General features: G+C 45.3%; 2 protein-coding genes across 2 annotated transcripts in view; one reads left to right on the forward strand and one right to left on the reverse strand.

Moving 5' to 3' along the window:
• Positions 1-25,691, reverse strand: part of CSMD2 (CUB and Sushi multiple domains 2) — a 668,360-nt gene that overhangs the window by 469,623 nt on the left and 173,046 nt on the right. The gene's annotated exons all lie outside the window — the stretch shown is intronic.
• LOC307187973 (serine/threonine-protein phosphatase 1 regulatory subunit 10-like) lies at positions 4,924-7,715 on the forward strand (the record flags this gene model as incomplete). Its single annotated transcript, XM_079924589.1, is given in 6 exon segments — positions 4,924-5,248; positions 5,251-5,982; positions 5,985-6,090; positions 6,092-6,900; positions 6,903-6,976; positions 6,980-7,715. Coding segments are annotated over 6 exon segments (2,622 nt in total). The 3' UTR covers positions 7,556-7,715.

Here is a 25,691-nt window from a genome sequence, read left to right on the forward strand (position 1 = left end):
AGGAACATTCATATTGATAATTACCTTAAACGTGAATGGATTAAATGCTCCAACCAAAAGACACAGGCTTGCTGAATGGATACAAAAACAAGACCCATATATATGCTGTCTACAAGAAACCCACTTCAGACCTAGGGACACATACAGACTGAAAGTGAGGGGATGGAAAAAGATATTCCATGCAAATGGAAATCAAAAGAAAGCTGGAGTAGCAATACTCATATCAGATAAAATAGACTTTAAAATAAAGAATGTTACAAGAGACAAGGAAGGACACTACATCATGATCAAGGGATCAATTCAAGAAGAAGATATAGCAATTATAAATATTTATGCACCCAACATAGGAGCACCTCAATACATAAGGCAAATGCTAATAGCTCTAAAAGAGGAAATCGACTGTAACACAGTAATAGTGGGGGACTTTAACACCTCACTTACACCAATGGACAGATCATCCAGACAGAAAATAAAGCAACACAAGCTTTAAATGACACAATAGACCAGATAGATTTAATTGACATTTAAAATTTATATTTTCATTCCATCCAAAAACAGCAGATTACACTTTCTTCTCAAGTGCACATGGAAAATTCTCCAGGATAAATCACATCTTGGGTCACAAATGAAGCCTTGGTAAATTTAAGAAAACTGAAATCATATCAAGTATCTTTTCTGACCACAACGTTATGAGATTGGAAATCAATTACAGGGGAAAATATGTAAAAAACACAAACACATGGAGACTAAACAATACATCACTAAAAAACAGAGAGATCACTGAAGAAATCAAAGGGGAAATCAAAAAATACCTAGAGACAAATGACAATTAAAAAAAGATGATTCAAAACCTATGGGATGCAGCAAAAGCAGTTCTGAGAGGGAAGTTTATAGCAATGTAATCCAACCTCAAGAAACAAATAAAATCTCAAATAAACATTCTAAACTTACACTTAAAGGAACAAGAGATAGAAGAACAAACAAAACCCAAAGTTAGTGGAAGGAAAGAAATCATGAAGATCAGAGAAGAAATAAATGAAACAGAAACAAAGAAAACAATAGCAAAGATCAATAAAACTAAAAGCTGGTTATTTGAGAAGATAAACAAAATTGATAAACCTTTAGCAAGACTCATCAAGAAAAAGAGGGAGAGGACTCAAATCAATAAAATAAGAAATGGAAAAAGAGAAGTTACAACAGACACCGCAGAAATACAAAGCATCATAAGAGACTACTACAAGCAACTCTATGCCAATAAAATGGACAACCTGGAAGAAATGGACAAATTCTTAGAAAGGTATAACCTTCCAAGACTGAACCAGGAAGAAGTAGAAAATATGAACAGAATAATCACAAGTAATGAAATTGAAACTGTGATTAAAAATCTTCCAACAAACAAAAGCCCAGGACCAGATGGCTTCACAGGTGAATTCTATCAAACATTTAGAGAAGAGCTAACACCCATCCTTCTCAAACTCTTCCAAAAACTTTCAGAGGAAGGAATACTCCCAAACTCATTCTATGAGGCCACCATCATCCTGGTATCAAAACCAGGCAGAGATACTACAAAAAAAGAAAATTACAGACCAATAGCACTGATGAAAATAGATGCAAAAATCCTCAACAAAATACTAGCAAACGGAATACAGCAACACATTAAAAGGACCATACACTATGATCAAGTGAGATTTATCCCAGGGATGCAAGGATTCTTCAATATACACAAATCAATCAATGTGATACACCGTATTAATAAATTGAAGAATAAAAACCATATGATCATCTCAATAGATGCAGAAAAATCTTCTGACAAAATTTAACACCCATTTATGAAAAAAACTCTCCAGAAAAAAAAAAAAAAAAGGTCATGAAGTACCTAGGGGCAAGATGGGAATAAAGACACAGACCTACTAGAGAATGGACTTGAGGATATGGGGAGGGGGAAGGGTAAGCTGTGACAAAGTAAGAGAGAGGCATGGACATATATACACTACCAAATGTAAAATAGATAGCTAGTGGGAAGCAGCCGCATAGCACAGGGAGATCAGCTCGGTGCTTTGTGACCACCTAGAGGGGTGGGATAGTGAGGGTAGGAGGGAGGGAGACGCAAGAGGGAAGAGATATGGGAACATACGTATATGTATAACTGATTCACTTTGTTATAAAGCAGAAACTAGCACACCATTGTAAAGCAATTACACTCCAATAAAGATGTTAAAAAAATAAATAAATAAAAAATAAAATAAAAAACTTTTCAGAAACTAGGCATAGAGGGAACCTACCTTAACATAATAAAGGCCATATATGACAAACCCACAGCCAACATCATTGTCAATCGTGAAAAACTGAAAGCACTTCCTCTAAGAATAGGAACAAGACAAGCATGTCCACTATTGCCACTATTATTCAACATAGTTTTGGAAGTCCTAGCCACAGCAATCAGAGAAGAAAAAGAAAGAAAAGGAATACAAATTAGAAAAGAAGTAACACTGTCATTGTTTGCAGATGACATGAAACTATACATAGAGAATCCTAAAAATGCCACCAGAAAACTACTAGAGCTCATCAATGAATTTGTTAAAGTTGCAGAATACAAAAGTAATGCATGGAATTCTCTTGCATTCCTATCCACTAAGAATGCAAGATCAGAAAGAGAAATTAAGGTAACAATCCCATTCACCATTGCAACAAAAAGAATAAAATACCTAGGAATAAACCTACCAAAGGAGACAAAAGACCTGTACTCAGAAAACTATAAGACACTGAAGAAAAAAACCAAAGATGACACAAACAGATGGAGAGATATACCACGTTCTTGGATTGGAAGAATCAATATTGTGAAAATGATTATACTACCCAAAGCAACCTACAGATTCAATGCAATCCCTATCAGATTACCAATGGCATTTTTTACAGAAATAGAACAAAAAATCTTAAAAATTTTTGAGACAGCCAAAGCAATCTTGAGGGAAAAAAACGGAGCTGGAGGAATCAGACTCCCTGACTTCAGACTATACTACAAATCTACAGTAATCAACACAATATGGTATTGGCACAAAAACAGAAATATAGATCAATGGAAGAGGATAGAAAGCTCAGAGATAAACCCATGCACCTATGGTAAACCAATGTGTGACAAAGGAGGCAAGGATATACAATGGAGAAAAGACAGTCTCTTCAATAAGTGGTAGTGGGAAAACTGGACAGCTACATATAAGAGAATGAAATTAGAACACTTTCTAACACCATACACAAAAATAAACTCCAAGTGGATTAAATACCTAAATGTAACACCAGACACTGTAAAACTCTTAGAGGAAACCATAGGCAGAACACTCTATGACATAAATCACAGCAAAATCTTTTTTGGCCCATCTCCTAGAGTAATAGAAATAAAAACAAAAACAAACAAATGGGACTTAATGAAACTTAAAAGCTTCTGCACAGCAAAGGAAACCATAAACAAGACGAAAAGACAACCCTCCAAATGGGAGAAAATATTTGCAAACGAATCAACGGACAAAGGATTAATCTCTAAAATATATAAACAGCTCATGCAGTTCAATATTAAAAACACAAACAATCCAATCCAAAAATGGGCAGAAGACCTAAATAGACATCTCTCTAAAGAAGACATACAGATGGTCAAGAGGCACATGAAAAGATGCTCAACATCACTAATTATTAAAGAAATACAAATCAAAACCACAATGAGGGCTTCCCTGGTGGTGAAGTGGTTGAGAATCTTCCTGCTAATGCAGGGGACACGGGTTCGAGCCCTGGTCTGGGAGGATCCCACATGCCGTGGAGCAACTAGGCCCGTAAGCCACAGCTACTGAGCCTGCGCGTCTGGAGCCTGTGCTCCACAACAAGAGAGCCCACGATAGTGAGAGGCCCGCGCATCGCGATGAAGAGTGGCCCCCGCTTGCCACAACTAGAGAAAGCCCTCGCACAGAAACGAAACGAAGACCCAACACAGCAAAAAGATATAAAATAAATTAATAAATTCCTACCTCCAACATCTTCAAAAAAAGAAAAAGAGAAAAAAGAAATAGCAGAAAATTTCAAATTAGGCATGAGCATGAATTAAAAAAAAACGACAATGAGGTGTAGTTTCTAACCAGTATCACCTCACACCGGTTAGAATGGGCATCATCAGAAAATCTACAAACAACAAATGCTGGAGAAGGTGTGGAGAAAAGGGAACTTTTGCACTGTTGCTGGGAATGTAAATTGATACAGCCACTATGGAGAACAGTATGGAGGTTCCTTAAAAAAACTAAAAATAGAATTACCATATGATCTAGCAATTCCACTACTGGGCATATACCCAGAGAAAACCATAATTTAAAAAGACACATGCAGATTCTGGGGTTCGTTTAGAGGTTTGAATTTTCTCGGAGAAAGACGGGCCGGCCTTGAGGAGAAAAGGAACAAGCCACGGCAACACCTAAGCCCTTGAAAGGATCCTGAGAGAGGGGGGAAAGGGAAAACAGCAGCCTCCAGCCCACCGCTTGTGTCTTCTGTCCCTTCCCACCTATCTTGCCCACCCCACCAGCCCACGCTGCCTGGGACTTGAAATCTGTGGCCGAAGGACCGTCACCAGATAACATCAAAAATAATCAACCACCCTCCCTTCCCAAACCCACCCAAATTCACTCATCCAGAGTTTACTTTTTTTAATCCACTCAGAACTTTTTTTCTACGACCCCCCTCCCTACATGGAGTTGGGTAGGGGGGAAATGAATACTGAGTTGGCCTTTACTTTTTTTAAGGAGACTTTTTGATCCAAGGAGGCCCCCCAAATAATTGAGTTTTGGGTCCTGGTTGGTTGTTTTATTTTTTTTCTCCAAAATTTTAACCCCTTCCCCCACTGAGCCCAAGGTGCTGACGTCACAAAAAAATTGGATAAACACCTCGATCATGGGTTCGGGTCCCATGGACCCCAAAGAGCTTCTCAAGGGCCTGGATAGCTTCCTTAACCGAGATGGGGAAGTCAAGAGTGTGGATGGGATTTCGAAGATCTTCGGTCTGATAAAGGAAGCACGAAAGAGAGTGAGTCGATGCACTTACTTGAACATTCTCCTGCAGACCCGTTCACCAGAAATATTGGTCAAGTTTATTGATGTTGGTGGTTACAAGCTTCTTAACAATTGGCTGACATATTCAAAGACAACCAACAACATTTCCCTCTTGCAGCAAATTCTACTGACCCTGCAGCACCTACCACTCACTGTTGACCACCTCAAGCAGAGCTCCGGAAATTGGCCTCAGTCCTTGTCAGCGACTGGATGGCTGTGATCCGCTCCCAGAGCAGTACCCAGCCTGCTGAGAAAGATAAGAAGAAACGGAAAGAAGAGGGAAAGAGTCGAACCACCCCTCCTGAGCGACCGTTGACTGAGGTGAAGACTGAGACTTGGGCTAAGGAGGCCCCGGAGAAGAAGAGGGAGAAGCCCAAGTCCCTCCGAACCACGGCGCCCAGTCACGCCAAGTTCCGCTCTACCCGACTAGAGCTGGAGACCCCGTCTTTGGTGCCCATGAAGAAGAATGCCTGTGCAGTGGTGGTTTCTGACAAGTACAACCTTAAACCCATCGTCCTCAAGCGTCAGAGTTCCACAGCTGCCCCAGGATATGCTGCGCTCCCTGCAGAGAAGAAATACAAGCCACTCAACACGACACCCAATGCCACCAAAGAGATCAAAGTGAAGATGATCCCGCCACAGCCTATGGAGGGCCTGGGCTTTCCGGATGCGCTCAATTCAGCCCCTGTTCCAGGCATCAAAATTAAGAAGAAGAAGAAGGTGCTATCACCCACAGTTGCCATGCCAAGCCCATTTGAAGGGAAAACGAGCACAGAACCGAGCACAGCCAAACCTTCTTCCCCAGAGCCAGCACCTCCTTCTGAGGCTATGGACACAGAACGTCCAGGGACCCCAGTTCCCCCTGTTGAAGTCCCAGAGCTCATGGATACTGCCCCTTTGGAGCAGGAGCTCTGGAGGCAAAGCCAGTGGAGAGTCCCGGAGATCCTAGCCAGCTGACCCGGAAAGGCAGGAAGAGGAAAACTGTGACCTGGCCTGAGGAGGGCAAACTGAGAGTATTTCTATTTTGAACTGGATGAAACTGAACGAGTGAATGTGAATAAGATCAAGGACTTCGGCCAGGCAGCTAAGCGAGAGATACTGTCAGACCGACACGCGTTTGAGACGGCCCGGCATCTGAGCCACGACAACATGGAGGAGAAGGTGCCCTGGGTGTGCCCCCGGCCCCTGGTGCTGCCCTCGCCTCCTGTCACCCCTGGAAGCAACAGCCAGGAGCGGTACATCCAGGCTGAGCGGGAGAAGGGGATCCTTCAGGAGCTCTTCCTGAACCAGGAAAGTCCTCACGAGCCTGGCCCTGAGCCCTATGAGCCTATCCCCCCAAAACTCATCCCCCTAGATGAGGAATGTTCCACGGATGAGACCCCATATGTTGAGACCCTGGAGCCTGGGGGGACCGGTGGCTCACCCAATGGGTCAGGCAGTTCCAAGTTGCCTCCTGTTCTGGCCAATCTTATGGGAAGCATGGGTGCCGGGAAGAGCCCCCAGGGTCCTGGAGGAGGAGACATCGATGTGCAGGAGATCCTCACCTCCATCCTGGGTAGCCCTAACATCCATCCCTCAGAGGAACTGCTGAAGCAACCAGACTATTCAGACAAGACCAAGCAGATGCTGGTGCCTCATGGACTCTTAGGCCCTGGTCCCATAGCCAATGGTTTCCCACCGGGAGGCCCTGGGGGTCCCAAGGGCATGCAGCACTCCCCCCCTGGGCCTGGCGGACCTATGCCAGGTCCCCATGGAGGCCCTGGGGGCCCTGGTGTGCCAGTGGGTCCACATCTCCTGGGTCCCCCACCCCCTCCCCGGGGGTTGATCCCTTCTGGGATGGCCCAGGTGACCCCATGTGGGGTGGCCCGATGCATGGGGGACCAGGTCCGGGGCCATAACATAGAGGCTGTGGTGGCCGAGGCGGGAGTGAACCACCTTCTCCTCCTCCTCCATTCCGAGGGGCCAGAGGAGGTCACTCTGGAAGAGGACCTCCAAATGGACAAGGGGGCCCCGGTGGGGGCATGGTCGGAGGTGGTGGGCATCATCCCCATGAAGGCCCTGGTGGGGGCATGAGCAGTGGCAGTGGACATCGCCCCCATGAAGGCCCTGGCGGCGGCATGGGTGGTGGCAGTGGCCATCGTCCTCATGAAGGCCCTGGTGGAGGAATGGGTGCTGGTGGTGGGCATCGCCCCCATGAAGGCCCTGGACATGGGGGGCCCCATGGCCACCGGCCTCATGATGGCCCTGGTCACCGAGGCCACGACCATCAAGGGCCACCCCCTCATGAGCACCGTGGCCATGATGGCCCTGGCCATGGCGGAGGAGGCCACCGACGGCATGATGGAGGCCACAGCCGTGGAGGAGACATGTCAAATCGCCCTGTTTGTCGACATTTCATGATGAAGGGTAACTGCCACTATGAGAACAACTGTGCCTTCTACCACCCGGGTGTCAATGGGCACCCCCTGCCCTAGGGACCACCTGCCCACCCCGCCCACACCCCTGTGGACTGCAGCCTTGCTCCTTCCACCCTTTTATGGCTTCTGTGAGGCCCAGTTTCCCCTTTCCCCAGCTGATGAGGCGCCGGCCCCCTCAGTGCCCACCTGCCTGGGTTCCTGGGGGTTTTCTGACGCCTGGTGCGCATTGATGTACATATTTTCCTCCAGTCCGAGGAGGAGAGAGACTGGACACATTCCTTACCCTGGGCGGCTGAAGAGGAGACCCAGTTGGCTTCACTTTTTGAGGAGATTTGCCCTTTATGCCAAGCGCCTCTCCGGTATTACCCTTTATGCCTGAGAACCTAAAGTTGGTTATCCTGGAGAACACCTCTCCTCTCCTCTTGTGGGTCCTCCACATGCACACAGAACTCTGACACGGGATCAGCTGCACTTATGAAATCGTCCCAGCCAAGTTCATGCTTCCTCGTGGGGTGGGGAGATGGTGAAAGGGGTATTGTGGATCCCACTGCACTGAGAGGACTCAATCAGGCTGGATCTGAGCTCTGGAACACATCATCCCCACTCCTCCCCTGACACAGGCTTTACATTGAGTCCTTTCTCAAGTAAGACGTTGCAATCTCCCGTGAACACCCAAGTTTGCATCATGGGTCTGCCAGGTTCAATGATGGCAAATTCAGGTCGGCATCCGGTGAAAAGTTTTAGCTGGTATAGGTGAGGCCATTGGTGGTGGTCCACCCTTGCCTGCAGCTCATTCTGGAAATTAAAACACTTCAGTGAGACCAGCTTTTCATCAACTGAAGCCCGGCGTGCTGGACATGCCAGTCACACTACACGCACTGCCTCTGGGAGTTAGCGTGCTCCTGGCCCCCCCCGGAACCTTGTGGGTGTGAGGCCTCCAGCTCCCTTGCCCTGTCAGCCACCTCTGAATCCCCACCAGGTGCCTTCCTGGGTGGATTCGATAAGATGCCCTGCCCTCTCCCAGCCCTCTCCTTCACCTGTCTCAGCACAGTTGTTTTCTATGAAAACAGTGGATCGGTTGGGTTTTGTGCATGGTCTTGGGTTAGAGCCACAGTGGATTTGACGATGAGCATTTTCTTTTTTCTTTTGGTTTTGTATATTTTGTACATTAATAATAAACAGTGGAAAGAGAAGTATTTAATAATAAAAAAAAGAAAAGACACACGCACCCCGATGTTCATTGCAGCACTATTTACAATAGCTAGCTCATGGAAACAACCTAAATGCCCATCGAAAGACGAATGGATAAAGAAGATGTGGTACATATATACAATGGACTATTACTCAGGTATAAAAAGGAATGAAATTGGGTCATTTACGGAGACGTGGATGGACCTAGAGACTGTCATACAGAGTGAAGTAAGTCAGAAAGAGAAAAACAAATATCATATATTAACGCATATATGTGGAATCTAGAAAAATGGTACAGATTAACCAGTTTGCAAGGCAGAAATAGAGACCCAGATGTAGAGAACAAACGCATGGACACCAAGCGGGGAAGGTGGGTGGGGGGGAGATGAATTAGGAGATTGGGATTGACATATATACACTAATATGTATAAAATAGATAACTAATAGAACCTGCTGTATAAAAAATAAATAAAATAAAATTCAAAAGAAAAATGAATTGCAAGATAGCAGCAGTGGAGCATGAAACCACGCAAGGGACCCTGGTGCCCTGTGCGACCACACAGGCCTTACACCCCTGAAGCTGGTCCTGAGTGCAGGGAATTATGAAAAGGGCGCATCCTCTCCACGGGCCGAGAAGCAGCAAAATGAAGGTTGGGCTGAGGAGGATGGAAGAGAATTCTGGCCTTCAGGGGTTCACAGTCCCATGGGGGACGCAGAGAGAAGCCAGCAGGTCAGCCCAGCACAGAGCCCCAGGCCCGATGGCCGAGGCATGGTAGTAGCGGCAGGAACTTCAGGAAAGCAGCTACCCGGCTGTGCGGAGGCCAGGGGGAGGTCAGGGATGGCTTCCAGGAAGAAATGATTCAAGATCTGGATTTTATAGGACAGGAAACCTACGAGGGTCCCTGAACTCCCAGGGAGTCCCTGGTCCATTGAATTGGACCTTGGATCTCTCATCCTGACCCCAGACTCCAGCTAGCCCACTAGCCATGAAACCTTCAAGACCTCAGCTCCAGCCCAACCTTGGTCCCACCTGCGCATCTAAACCACAGTCATAGAGGTTTTCTGCCCTTAGGGCTGCAAATCCTTGAAGGCTCAGTCTCCATAAAGAGAACTTTGACCCAGGACACCATTCCTAATGATACCGAGGCTTAGATTTGAATCACATAGGAGGGAGACATTTGTCTAGTGGGCAGACCTGGCTGACGAGTGGACATCTCCGGTTCTCTGGGGTTCTCTTCTTGGGTGTATGCAGCGATTCCTGTGAAGTGATGAAAATCTTTATTTTATTGTGAAAAATCATTTCCCAAAATAAAGCCAACCGCCCAAGGTGGCAATGGAAGTGAAAAGTAAGTGAGGAGTCTAAGGAAGTGATGGGTTTTAGCTAGAAACTAGAAGCCATGGGGGAATTAAGGAGCGGATGTGGAATCTGACGGTGGCTCTGACTTGTGAGTGTTTGAAAACAAGGAAAAGATTTATGAAATCATTTCAGCAAGTGCTTCAGCCAGGGCAAAAATTGCTCACTGAGTGGGAGTGAATACTTTGGTGACTGCTCAAAAGGCGGTTGAGTATTGTGAGAATTTGCCCAGGGAACCCAGGATTCTCCGTGGAAATGCTCTTGGAATACAGCTGGGAGCCCCATTAACATTTCCATAAAGCACTGGGTGGCAGAGGCAGTCGTGTGGCTATGGGCTGACTCTAAGCACAGGAAAGGTTTAAACGTTCTGCAAAGTGTCTTCCCTTTGCCACAAAAGTTAATAGGGGCGTGGCATTATCATTCATCATGACCTCCTTTCAGCTTAGAAGCTTTGCTTCAACTCTGCATGAATGCTGGTTGAGTAATGATAGGAGGCAATGGAGAGGGGAGTTTATTTTACTGGAGAATTAATTTTAATATTTTATAAATGGCTTTGGTCTTTAGTAATGGAATCATTAAAGATCTGAAGAGGTCATCAAAATACTTTTTTTTTCAAGTACACACTCTACTAATTTAAGGGGGGAAATGTCCTATAAAGATACTTGAGGATTTGGGAATGTCAACTTCTCAGGATATACCCTGCTTGAATTTCAAGGATCTACACACAAAAGGATGCTCACTCACCCTAGCGTGAACATACCCAGGTATATTCTTGCTTAATCAGGCAGCACACCTGCACTCACAAGTTCAAGCGTGCGCACCCCCCTTTCCCTACATCAGGTAGATATCTCTACAGACTTCTTTCTCTTTCTATGTGATGCCGCTTCCTCCTCTTTCTACTCCTCAGGTCAGATCCTAGCCAAAGGTCCATAAACGTCACTCAACAGGTGTTCTAGTGGTATCCCGAGGAAAACACATGAGCTCTTTGTGATCACCCCCAACCGCCACCCCACCACAGGTACTAACCTGAGCTTCCAAGTTGGAAAAAACATCCCATAGGGCCTGCCCAGGGTTATTGGGGCCAACTGGCTTAGAGCAACCTGCTAAAAATGCCTCATTTGGGGCAATGGGTCACTGAGAAGATCCCAGGTCACACTCTGCTTCATTCCTGTTGTACTTTCAGACCTCCAGTCTGTGAACAAGAGCCTTGCAGCAGGACAAACACTCGAGATAGAGGAAGGAGGGCTGGTTTGAAGGGCTCCATCCTCTAGGATAACAGAAACTCAGGAGGATACCAAGTCTTCCCTGGATGGTTTTCTGCAAGGAGGACAGAAAACCACAGGTGAAGGACCACCCCGTTGGAGCACTCTTAGATGCTAAAGCATGGGAACCGTGCACACCTGTTATTTTCTCAACCCCTGGCCAACTGTAACAAGCAAGGTAAATGTGATGGGACATATTCTGAGGGCACCCACGCCGGTTCGGCACCTAGCTGTTCTCCAGCTATGAAGTTAAGTCTTTGCTAAACTTTCTCTTAGGTGGATATAAAGAATAACAGCAGATGTAAGTGAGAGAGAGGTTGAGTTGCTCTGCATTGGCTTCAACCTGTGGCCAGCATGATAGACAGTGGAAGGGGGATGAGATGGAGAACCAGAAAATGTGGCTTCAAGGACCAGCCATGCAACTGGTCCGCGAGGTCATGTGATCACTCAGACTTTCAGCTTCCTCATTTCTCAAATGGGCATGATAATCCCTGCCTTGACTGTTGTTATCAAGATTCAGTGGGTCAGTGAGCATGGAAGTGTTCAGGAGACTACAAACCCCTCTGCACATGTTAGGAGTTATTACCTAGCTGTGGGCCTGGCTCTTCTTCCTGCTTCAACATAACTGTAATTCCTTTCAAGTTTATTGAGGGCAGGTCCTTACCTCCGGAGAGGCCACTTCTGGCTCCTTTCCCCACTCCCTTATTTTTTCCTCCTCAAGAAAAGAGGAGGAACACAACTGATTATTGAGAGCCCAATATTTATCAGGCCATATTTTCAAGAGCAAAAGGGCTGACTCTTGTGTTTGCTCTGATTTAATCCGCCTTCTAAAGGAAAGCACACCATTCTCTCCTTCTGGTCCACCTTTCCTGTGTGTGTCTGGGAGGGTAAATCTGGCCAGCCTTGCCCCTGGAGCCTGCCTATCTTTTCTTTGAGAGAAAGATGGGCAACTCCACCTTATTCTCCAGTCTAGCCCTCTCAGGTCCCCCACTTTGGGGAGCTTGTTCAGAACTTAATAAAGCTGGTTCTTTGACTCCTATTTGGCAAGTTATCTTTGCATCTCTTCTTTCTTTGACTTAAAATTTAAATGGGAAGAGGAGTGTCTTAAGCCCCTTGAACTCGTTACTCTTTACAGTTTTTCACAAATCCCATGTGGCAGATGGACCCCAAGGTGATCCCCCCAAATTCCCTGCCTTCTGATGTTCATATCTTTGTGTAATACCATCGCCTTAAGTGTGGGTAGAGCCTGTGACTTGCTTCCAACACTAGAACATGGAAAAGGTGACAGGATGTCACTCTCATGATTACGCCATATTAGCAGACTGGAGATAGAGACTCCCCTTGAAGTTTCATGAACTATAAAAGGCCACGCTGGAGAAGCCCATGTGACAAGGAATGGAGGTGGCCTCTAGGACCCAGGGCTTCCTCCGGAACCTGAGGGTGGCATCCAGCAGAAAGCTGAGGGTCCTCAGTAACTGAGCTGCTAGGAAACAAAATCTTCCAGCAACCTGAATGAGCTTGGAGGGGGATTCCTCCTCAGTCGAGCCTCCAGATGAGAGTGCAGCCCAGCAAATATTTGAGGGCAGCCTGTAAGACCCTGAGCAAGAGGATCCAGTTAGCCCACGCCCAGGCTCCTGACCTATATGACAGCTGTGTTAGTATTATTAATTGTGAGTTAATGGAGGTGTGTTGTTTTAGGCTGCTAAGTTTATGACAATTTTGTGGTTAGGATAATCTATACTTGTGATCTTTGATATTTGTGATGACAACTATTTCACCCATTTTCCGTTAGGACTTTACCATGCTAAGGCTACTTTCTTAGGCCTCTGCTAACACTCACCCTTGTTGGTCGCATGCCCCTCTTAGCATGTTCTGTGCACATCCTGTCTGTTCCCTGTCAGACTCTCCCATCATCATTCACTTAGAGGTGATAATTGAAACTGCGGGAGTCAGTGAGGTCATGTGAGACAGAACATGGAGAGGAAAGAACAGAACAGGACCACACCCTGGGGAATGTGCACATCTTGAGGCAGCTGGTCCAAGTCGAGATGTGCTATAATACAAAATACATGCCCAATCTCAGAGACTTGGTATGAAAGGGAAAATGTAAAATACATCATTGGTATGTTTTACAATGATTACATGCTTAAAGAATAATATTTTGGATATGTTAGCTTAAGTAAAATATGTTATTAGATTTAATTCACCTGTTTATTTTTATTGTTTTAAGACAGCTACTAGGAACTTAAAATTACATAAATGGCTCACATTTGAGGTTTACATTATATTTCTATTAGATCAATCGATTGATAGATGTTTTGGAATTATCATTTTCTGGTGCCAGGCACTGTGCTAATGATTTATGACACTATGTCATCTGATCCTCATGTAATACTGTATCGTTTCTGTTTTACAAATGAGAAAGTTGAGGTTCTGAGAACTTAAGTGACTTTCCCAAGATTGCATGAAGAATTCATCAAGAGGCAGAAATTCAAAGCCAGGTCTCGTCGACTCAGAATTCTTTGCTGGTAACCACTATGCTCTGCTGACTCCTTAGATGAATGAATGAGTGAAGGAGTGAATGAATGAGCACGAGTGTATGTTTATGATGGTGATGCAAGGTGGAATGATTGGCTCTTGCCACTAGGCTCTCTAGCCAAAGGCAAGCCTTGTTGCAGAGATGGCGCCCCGGACTCCCTTCCTCCTACCTCCCCTGTGTGAGGCTGCCACACAGCCTCCCTTGGGAATCCCTGTATCTGCCATCACTCGTCTGACCATCATTCCAGATCTCCCCCTGGCCTCTGCTCTCAGCAAGCGAACCCAGCTTTGCAGAATCGCAAGGCGACATCTGATGGCATCCGAGACTGAGCTCAGGCCTGGCACTTGGGCGTAGGCAGTTCTATGGAAGCGCCTTGGCACAATCCCAGTTCCTGCCGTGGCTGGCAGGGGAGAGCAGGTGTCCACTGGACAGAGCAGCCCTTCCTGTCAGCCCGGACCTTCCCAGGAGGGAGGTGGCTTCCCATGAAGCTCTTCCCTGCCTGTAGGGATGGAGCTCACATGTGTGGGTACAGGGCTGAGACCGTGGGGAGGTGGACCCGTATGTGCTCACCCGCTTTCTCCTGCCTCCCTGAAACCCAGAGCCGGGAAGTGACTTCCCAGGCCACTTAACTGGTAAGCGGCAAACTCTGGATTCTAATCCATATGTGTTTAACTCCAAAAGGTTTGTTCCTTTTTCCATAACCCATGCTGCCTCCCTCCTGAGCTTTCCATCTGCATCGTTCATGGTCTGCTAAGCCTCAGTTTCCTCATCAGTAAAATTGGGATGGTAATAATTGGGCTGCTGGGAGGATTCACTGAGATGAGGCATGTGAGGACCTTAGCACCGGGCTGGGCACAGCACAGACACTCTGGAAATGAGTGCAGTTATCAGCATCAGGATGGCCATTATCATTATGGGGGCCCCTGGGGTGTCTGCAGGGACTTTGGGGAAGTGGCTGGCAGTTAAGAGCATCTCTTCAAGGCTTCTGGAGTGGCCCAAGGACGCCTTCCTGGACAGCATGACTCAAGATTAACATGCAGTGGATAAGCAGTGTGTGTCCTCCCTGGAGGCCCTGCCTGGGCCACATCTGTGGTGACTTCCCGAGTTCCCAAGGCCCCGGGTGCGCCAGCAGCCTCATGGACACTCACGACGGACCTTCCTTCAGCCCCGTGGAGGCGGCAGCCGCCCAGCCAGCCCTGATGGGGCAGCTCCCGGACGGGAAGGCCTGCAGCCCCCGGAAGCAGCGTGCCTGTCTTGGGTCATTTGCTTGAACCCCATCACTTCAGCTTTTGGGTGACGCCAGACATATTCCGATGTCCTTTCTATCGTGTGCATGAGTGAGAGCGGGGCCACCAACTACCAGCAGCTCTGGGAGACACACCGTGTGAAATGTGAACAGAGCTGAGGTTTCCCAGTGGAACCCCGTGGCAGGGAGGCTGACTGCTCCTTTGCCGTTTCCGGAAACTTTGGGAAGGCCAAGTGGGATGTGCAAGTACCTTCAGCGGGATGGCTGGGCTCTACTCTGGGGGACGAGTGAGGGAGAGTGTCTCCAGGAGACCAGCTCTGACCCCCCTCACCTTCCTGCCTGGCTCCTCCTGGGCCCTGGGGAGCCTTCAGGGTCTGGTGCTAAGACCGGCTCCTGGAGGACTTCCAAAGAGGCAGAGTCTACTGTTCTCAGAGACGCCAAGGACTTTTTTTCAGAGGATTCAGGTGGGTTGGAGAGAGACAGCACAATTCACAAAATAAATCAGAGCCTGATACTGCCGTCAGCCCAGGAGACAAATATTTATACTATTTATCTTTATATCACTGACACTCCCTAGGGAAGCTGATCTGTATAGAATAACATGCTGCTTAGGAGGTAAAAACATTTTAAAGTTTCTGAGGGCCACGTTTATGGTTTGGCAACACTTATGGCTTCCCCAGCCAGGGACAGGGATGGGGGTAGGGGGTGGGAGTGGGGAGGGAAGGTGGAGGGGACGCGGATGGACGGAGGGTGGCTGCAGGAATGCGCTCCCTGGGGACTTCTGCATGTTAAACTGTGCGGTGAGAACCGACCCGCCTTGAGAAAAGGTGGGGGAATGTGGCCCAGCCCTCACTGTTCCCCCATTATACGTCTCACAGCACAGAGAGGGTAAGCCATCCACCCAAGGGTACACAGCTCTAAGTCAATCTTGGCGTCTGATCTCCAGTCTCAGCTCCCAGGCACCCATCCTGACCCAGGCCCTGTCCGCCTCTAACTCCCTGCTCAACCAGACTCCAGGCCAGGCCCAGCCAGAATCCAGCCCCACCGGGCCCCACTCTAGCCACACTGACTGCCTCCAGATTCTCCGGGCCAACTGCCGCGCTCCCTTGCAAGGCCCCAATCTTCACAGGCAAGGGCACCACTGTGTCTGCTGCACGAAGTTCTCTCAAGCCAGACAGGAAGCAGACCCAGAGAAGGGAGCAGAGCAGCCAACCAGGAGGGGGAACATTCCTTCCCACTGGGGGGCCGGCCAAGGGGGAGATGGGGTCTGGAACGGTTTGCGGGTCAGCAAGGAGGGTGAAGAAGAGCCTCATAATTCAGGCATTCCTGCGCTCCACCGCCTGCCCCAGGCCCTGAGCGGGGATTGAATGAGACAAGCTTCCTGGCCACAGCGTCTCCCAGGTCAGCCAACAGAGGAGGCAGCTGGGAGAAGTGCAGTGAGGTGAGGAAAGGCTTGGCTGCCCAAAGGCAATTCCCCTCTGCCCTCAGCCAGCCTGATGCAGGTGGTGAACTGTGCTCCATGGAGTCTGAGGAAGCCTTACAGGAACGGCCCTGCACACTGCCCTCGCGGACTTAGGACCTGGCTCGAGAGACAGGACTCCCGCAGCGGGAGGGTCTGAGCCCCCAGGATGCCAGAGCCCAGGGCGGATGTTCCAGACAGAGGCACACAGTGCAAGGTCCTCTCTAGTTCAGGGAGGGGGAGTGACACGGACAGACCTCAAGAAAAAGGCTGGGTCTTCCACAGGAAAAACTTAGACCACCTGAGAGGAGCAAGGAGAGACAAGGGATGGCTCAGAAAACGGTGCTGCTGCAGTTTTAGCGGGAACTGCCCCTGCCTGCACGTGGCCTCTGGTCCCCTTCCTCTGCCCCCGCCCCCGCGGAGCTGACAGCCCTGAACAATGGCTGGCATGCTGTAAGCACACGTCATTCATTTGCCTACCTTAAGGGAGGCCTGTAAGTCTTTCACTGTGTGTGTTTTCATCAAGAAGTAATCTTTACGACCACAAAAAATGTCCAATAACATTTCTCTCCCCTGGCAAGCATCCCCCGTATATCAAAGGCTCAAATACACAGTGTGAAAGCTTGCAGGGACAGGTGTTGGTGAGAGCTTTATAGCAGCCTGCAGGAGCTGTCTGAGCGTCACATGGGCTCACACAAATCTCACGTGGCTCCGGGAACGGACAACTGGCCCGCAGAAAGAGATTCCTCCCACGTGTGTTCGTTCTGCCTTTCTTCTGGAAACGCTTCTCCAGGCCAGGCACTGGGCCAGGCACAAGGGACACAGACATCACCACGTCAGTCTGCTTGTCCCCGAGAAGCTGGTTTTGCCGCATGCTGTTCTACGTGCTTTGTATGTTGTAACTTCTTTAATCCTTGGAAAAGCCCCAGAAGGTACTCTGACATTCCCCATATTACAGATGGGGAAACTGAGCCCCAGGGCAGTTGAAGTAACTTGCCCAAGGTTACAGGGCTGGTCAGTGGCAGAGCTGCTTTGCTTGCATGTTTCATCTACCGGACTGTGAACATCCCAGGGTCAGGGCTGAGTGTTGTTCATCTTGGCACCGGGCTGAGCACAAAGGAGTCCTCCGGAAAATGCTGGCAAATGTATGAGCATGAACATGAGAGCCAGAAGGGAGCACAGGCCCGTCTAGAACCTAACTCCTACATTGCACGTGAAGCCACCGAACCCCAGAGAGCAGAGGGAGCTTCTCTAAGGAGTGACCTTCTTAGGACCAGAGTTTCCTGGCCCCTTCCACACCAGTGCACTTGGATGTCTGCACACTTTTTATCTGGGAGTACCTCTAATAAGCAAAGGGAGGAAGACATTCTATGGATGAAGCAGCCGTCGTGAGCCAGACACGACATCAGGCTCTTGATGTGTCCACCCAGCTCACCTCTCAAGTGAGGAGGGCAGATCGACCCAGCTTGGGGCACTCTGAAGTTGGGTGCTTTCCACTGCATGGAGCTCCACTCAGCCTGCCCCTCACTGGGCAGGCTCTACCCCTCTCTTCAGGGGCCTGGCACAGGGCTAGGTGCAGGAAGGAGGCTCAGGAGAGGTCCCTGTCTCTCTGGGGTCCACCCTCATGACCAGAGGACCTGGCTTGCAAAGGAAACCAGCTCACACCCAGACCTGTTCTGTAGGTGCAGTGGATCCAGGGACACAGTTCACATGGACTGGAATCTACTACTGTCTCTGCCAAGGGCTCCTGATAGTTTCAGGGTCATGCTTTTGTCTACAGACTACTGTCTGTCCCTCTCCATTTTCCTTACCAAGCTCTATTCTTCATGACACAAAGACCCATCAAACAAAGTACTGTCATGTATTTGTTCTATACTATTGGATTTATTTATAGTTTATAGTAATTTATATTTTATACTCCTGGATTAGAACATCAACAAACTGTTCACTGCTATACCCCAAGTGCCTAGAACAATGCCAGGTACATATTAATTGCTTAATAAAACTTTTTTAAAATAAATAAATGACAACAAAAGAAAACACATCAACAAAAGACAAAAACCACATGATCGGGCTTCCCTGGTGGCGCAGTGGTTGAGAGTCCGCCTGCCGATGCGGGGGACACGGGTTCGTGCCCCAGTCCAGGAAGATCTCACATGCCACGGAGAGGCTGGGCCCGTGAGCCATGGCCGCTGAGCCTGCGCATCCGGAGCCTGTGCTCCGCAACGGGAGAGGCCACAACAGTGAGAGGCCCGCATACCGCAAAAACAAACAAACAAACAAAAAAACTCACATGATCATCTCAATAGATGTAGAAAAAGCATTAGATAAAATTCAACATCCATTCATGATAAAAATCTTACCAAAGTGGGTATAGAGGGAACACATCTCGACAAAATAAAAGCTATTTATGACAAACCCACAGTCAACATAATACTCAACAGTGAAAAGCTGAAAGCCTTCCCGCTAAAATCTGGAACAAGACAAGGATGCCCACTCTTACCACTTCCATTCAACATAGTATTGGAAGTCCTAGCCACAGCAATCAGATGAGAAAAAGAAGGAAAATATATCCAAGTTGGAAGGGAAGAGGTAAAATTGTCATTAAATTCAGATGACATAATACTATATATGGAAAATCCTAAAGACTGCACCAAAATTACTAGAACTGATAAATGAATTCAGCAAGGTACCATGATGCAAGATTAATATACAGAAATCTGTTGCATTTCTTTACACTAACAATGATATATCAGAAAGGGAAAGTAAAAAAAAAAAAAATCCCTTTTAAAATCGCATCAAAAAAATAAAATACTTAGGAATAAACCTAACCAAGGAGGTGAAAGACTTATATGCTGAGAACTATAAAACATGGATAAAGCAAATTGAAGGTGATTCCAAGGAGTGGAAAGATATCTCACGCTCTTGGATTGGAAGAATTAATATTGTTAAAATGGCCATACCACCCAAAGAAAGCTACAGATTTAACGTGATCCCTATCAAATTACCTATGACACTATTCACAGAACTAGAACAAATAATCCTAAAATTTATATGGAACCATAAAAGACCCAGAATTGCCAAAGCAATACTGAGGAAAAAGAACAAAGCTGGAGGCATAACCCTCCCATACTTCAGACAATACTACAAAGCTACAGTAATCAAAACAGCATGCTAATGGCACAAAATCAAACATATGGATCAATGGAACAGAAATGAGAGCCCAGAAATAAACCCGTACATTTATGGTCAATTAATCTTTGACAAAGGAGGCAAGAATATACAGTGGGGAAAACACAGTCTCTTCAGTAAGTGGTGTTGGGAAAACTGGACAACCACATGTAAATCAGTGAAGTTAGAACATGCCTTCACATCATACACAAAAATAAACTCAAAATGGCTTAAAGACTTCAATAGAAGACTTGACACCATAAAACTACTGGAAGAGAACACAGGCAAAACATTCTCAGATATAAGTCACTGTAATGTTTTCTTAGGTCAGTCTCTGAAGGCAATAGAAATAAAAGCAAAAAAAAAAAAATGCAGAGAAAGTTTTTGACAAAATTCAACACCCATTTATGATAAAAACACTCCAGAAAGTAGGCATAGAGGGAACTTTCCTCAACATAGTAAAGGCCATATATGACAAACCCACAGCCAACATCGTCCTCAATGGTGAAAAACTGAAAACAGTTCCACTAAGATCAGGAACAAGGCAAGGTTGCCCACTCTCACCACTGTTATTCAACATAGTTTTGGAAGTTTTAGCCACAGCAATCAGAGAAGAAAAGGAAATAAAAAGAATCCAAGTCAGAAAAGAAGTAAAGCTGTCACTGTTCGCAGATGACATGATACTATACATAGAGAATCTTAAAGATGCTACCAGAAAACTACTAGAACGAATCAATGAATTTGGTAAAGTAGCAGGATACAAAATTAATGCACAGAAATCTCTTGCATTCCTATACATTAATGAGGAAAAGTCTGAAAGTGAAATTAAGAAAACACTCCCATTAATCACTGCAACAAAAAGAAAAAAATATCTAGGAATAAACCTACCTAAGGAGACAAAAGACCTGTATGCAGAAAATTATAAGAAACTGATGAAAGAAAATAAAGATAATACAAATAAATGGAGAGATATACCATGTTCTTGGATTGGAAGAATCAACATTGTGAAAATGACTTTACTACCCAAAGCAATCTACAGATTCAATGCAATCCCTATCAAACTACCACTGGCATTTTTCACAGAACTAGAACAAAAAATTTCACAATTTGTATGGAAACACAAAAGACTCCGAATAGCCAAAGCAATCTTGAGAAAGAAAAACGGAGCTGGAGGAATCAGGCTTCCTGACTTCAGACTATACTACAAAGCTACAGTAATCAAGACAGTATGGTACTGGCACAAAAACAGAAATATAGATCAATGGAACGGGATAGAAAGCCCAGAGATAAACCCATGCACATATGGTCACCTTATCTTTGATGAAGGAGGCAAGAATATACAATGGAGAAAAAGCCCCTTCAATAAGTGGTGCTGGGAAAACTGGACAGCTACATGTAAAAGAAGGAAATTAGATCACTCCCTAACACCATACACAAAAGTAAACTCAAAATGGATTAAAGACCTAAATGTAAGGCCAGACACCATCAAACTCTTAGAGGAAACCATAGGCAGAACACTCTATGACATAAATCACAGCAAGATCCTTTTTGATCCACCTCCTAGAGAAATGGAAATAAAAACAAAAATAAACAAATGGGACCTAATGAAACTTCAAAGCTTTTGCACAGCAAAGGAAACCATAAACAAGACAAAAAGATAACCCTCAGAATGGGAGAAAATATTTGCCAATGCAGCAACTGACAAAGGATTAATCTCCAAAATTTACAAGCAGCTCACACAGCTCAGTATCAAAATAACAAACAATCCAGTCCAAAAATGGCAGAAGACTAGATAGACTTTTCTCCAAAGAAGATATACAGACTGCCAACAAACACATGAAAGGATGCTCAACATCACTAATCATTAGAGAAATGCAAATCAAAACTACAATGAGATATCATCTCACACCGGTCAGAATGGCCATCATCAAAAAATCTAGAAACAATAAATGCTGGAGAGGGTATGGAGAAAAGGGAACCCTCTTGCACTGTGGGTGGGAATGTAAATTGACACAGCCACTGTGGAGAACAGTATGGAGGTTCCTCAAAGAAACTAAAAATAGAACTACCATATGACCCAGCAATCCCACTACTGGGCATATACCCTGAGAAAACCATAATTGAAAACGAGTCATGTACCACAATGTTCATTGCAGCTCTATTTACAATAGCCAGGACATGGAAGTAACCTAAGTGTCCATCAACAGATGAATGGATAAAGAAGATGTGGCACATATATACAATGGAATATTACTCAGCCATAAAAAGAATGAAATTGAGTTATTTGTAGTGAGGTGGATGGACCTGGAGTCTGTCATACAGAGTGAAGTAAGTCAGAAAGAGAAAAACAAATACCGTATGCTAACCCATATATATGGAATCTAAAAAAAATAAAATAAAAGGTCATGAAGAACATAAGAGGCAGACCTACTAGAGGATGGACTTGAGTATATGGGGAGGGGGAAGGGTAAGCTGGGACAAAGTGAGAGAGTGGCATGGACATATATACACTACCAAACGTAAGATAGAGAGCTAATGGGAAGCAGCTGCATAGCACAGGGAGATCAGCTCGGTGCTTTGTGACCACCTAGAGGGGTGGGATAGGGAGGTTGGGAGGGAGGGATACACAAGAGGGAAGAGATATGGGGACATATTTATATGTATAACTGATTCACTTTGTTATAAAGCAGAAACTAACACACCATTGTAAAGCAATTATACTCCAATAAAGATGTTTAAAAAAATGAAATAAAATAAACAAATGGGACCTAAGCAAACTTATAAGCTTTTGCACAGCAAAGGAAACCATAAAGAAAATGAAAAGACAACCTATGGAATGGGAGAAAATATTTGTAAGTAATGTGACTGACAAGGAATTAATTTCCAAAATATACAAATAGCTCATACAACTCAATAACAACAACAACAAAAAAACCCAGTCAAAAAATGGGCAGAAGATCTAAGTAGACATTTCTTCATAGAAGACATACAGAGCACCAAGAGGCACATGAAAAGATATTCAACACTGCTTATTATTAGGGAAAAGCAAATCAAAACTACAATGAGGTATCACCTCACACCAGTCAGAATGGCCATCATTAAGAAGTCTACAAATAATAAATGCTGGAGAGGGTGTGGAGAACAGAGAACCCTCCTATAGTGTTGGTGGGAATGTAAATTTGTGCAGCCACTATGGAAAACAGTATGGAGGTTTTCCAAAAAAACAAAAATATGGTTGCCATATGATCCAGCAATCCCACTCCTGGGCATATACCCAGAGAAAACTCTGATTGGAAAAGATACACGCACCTCAACATTCATTGCAGCATTATTTACAGTAGCCAAGACATGGAAGCAACCTAAATGTCCATCAACAAATTAACGGATAAACAAGATGTGGTATATATGTACAATGGAATACTACTCAGTCATAAAAAAGAACAAAATAATGCCATTTGCAGCAACATGGATGGACCTAGAAATTATCATACTAAATGAAGTAACTCAGGTAAGACAAATATCATAAGATATCACATATGTAGAATCTAAAAAAAATGGTATAGTAGCTCTATTTTTAGTTTCTTAAGGAACCGCCATACTGTTCTCCACGGTGACTATGCCAATTTACGTTCCCACCAACAGTCTGGGAGGGTTCCCTTTCCTCCACACCCTCTCCAGCATTTGTTGTTTGTAGATTTTTTGATGATGGCCATCCTGACAATCCCACTCCTGGGCCTATATCTGGAGAAAAACATTGTTTGAAAGAATATGCACTACAATGTTCATTGCAGCGTTGTTTACAATAGCCAAGACATGGAAGCAACCTAAACGGCCACTGACAGATGAATGCATAAAGAAGATGTGGTACATGTATACAATGGACTATTACTCAGCCATTAAAAAGAAATAAGTCAGACAGAGAAAGACAAATATCACATGATTATATGTGGAATCTAAAAAAATGATACAAATGAACGTATTTACAAAACAGAAACAGACTCATAGACTTAGAGAACGAATTTATGGTTACCAGAGGGTAAGGTTGGGCGGAGGGATAAATTGGGAATTTGAGGTTGACATGTACACACTGCTATATTTAAAATAGATCACCAACAAAGACCTACTGTATAGCACAGGAAACACTGCTCAATATTCTGTAATAACCTAAATGGGAAAAGAATTTGAAAAAAATAGATAAATGTGTATGTATAACTGAATCATTTTGCTGTACACTTAAACTAACACAACATTGTTAATCAACTATATTCCAATATAAAATAAAAAATAAAGTATTATTTCAACTATTATCAGTTGAAAAAAAATTTTTAATGATATAAATGAACTTATTTATAAAACAGAAATAGACTCACAGACATAGAAAACAAACTTATGGTTACCGAAGGGGAAAGGGGGTGGGAGAGGATAAATTAGGAGTTTGGGATTAGCAGATACAAACTACTATATATAAAATAGATAATAAAGTCCTACTGTATAGCACAGGGAATTATATTCAATATCCTATAATAAACCATAAAGGAAAAGAATATGAAATATATATATATATGTATGTATATACAACTGAATTACTTTGCTGTGCACCAGAAACTAACACAACATTGTAATCAACTATACTTCAGTTAAAGAAAATAGAAGACATTCTTAAGAACGTTTGGGGGCTTTCACAATAAAAAATTCTGCCATAAGAGAATTGACTAGAAAGGGGCATGAGGGTAATTTTGGGGGTGATAAAAATGTTCATTTCTTGTTTGGGGTGGTAGTTAAATGGGTGTATAGAATTGTCAAAAACTCATTGAACACTTAAGATTTGTTCATTTTATTGTAAAAAATTATACTTCAATTAAAAGAGAAAGAATAGCTATGGAAAAAAGAAAAGAATGGACCCCTTTGAGAATCTGAAGAAATTCAATAGATCTATGGATCCTGCCTCTCCCAACAGTACACACATGTACACACACACACACACACACACACACACACAGACACACACACATACACTGCTACATAAATATCTGAAGGTCATGGGTTAGGGAATTCCCCACAATGTCTGGTCATCCAGGTTCCTCCCCTGGTAAAATTCCTGCCAGCCAAAATCTGATTTGCTCTAAGCAGAAACAATGCCATACAGGTGCCATCTTTAAGGGAGCAATCTGGGGGTCTCCCCTCTCAGTGGGACAAGGAGATTGTGAAGCCATTTGGATCTCCTTCCGATGCTCCACCATGGCCCCCGGAGATGCTCTCTCTGGGCCTATCCATGGCGCTGCCCAGGGGATGCTGAAGTGAGTCTCAGCTTTGTTTCCCTCCTAATAGGGAGAAACCTGGCTGTTGGAACCGATTTACTCTCTACGCCCTCTGCCGCAGCCTCTAAGCATGGCTAATGAGTACGCTTGACCTCACAGGCTCACCCCAGCAGCTCCGCAAATGTCACCCAAGATCTCTCCTGACATCCAAATGCAGAGGGCACAGTATTTTCAATTAAAAGTTATATCCTCCCATGTTTCGTTTCTCTACTCTTTCAAAAGCAACTTGCTGATAATTCCGGGCCCTTTGATGCCGAGCCAAGGGGCCAGGGTCGCTTTCTCACCTGAGTAGAATGTATTAATTTAACTTTCAGAGGAAGCTCAGGCTGTGGATGGCTCAGGGTTTCCACCAGCCGTGGTGAGGCCCAGAACAAAAGCGTATCTATCCTGGCCAAGGGCTGTGACTGGGGCATGGAGACATGCATAGGGGCAGGGGCTAGAGATGCCTGAGGACATGGTGACATGGATGCAAATGGAGGGGATGCTAAAAGGGGGTCTCGAGCCCATCAGAGCATCCCTGGCGTAAGGTGTAGCCTTAGCCCTGTGCTGCATCTCTGGGGTCCTGGCCTCTGGCCTCATTGCCACGCTGGCTCCAACACCACCTTTGCAGCTCTGCCTGAGTTAGATGCTCATCCTGTCTGGGGCACCCTCTG

This window comes from Stenella coeruleoalba, assembly GCF_951394435.1.
Source record: "Stenella coeruleoalba genome assembly, chromosome: 1".
In the NCBI taxonomy this organism is placed as follows: domain Eukaryota; kingdom Metazoa; phylum Chordata; class Mammalia; order Artiodactyla; family Delphinidae; genus Stenella; species Stenella coeruleoalba.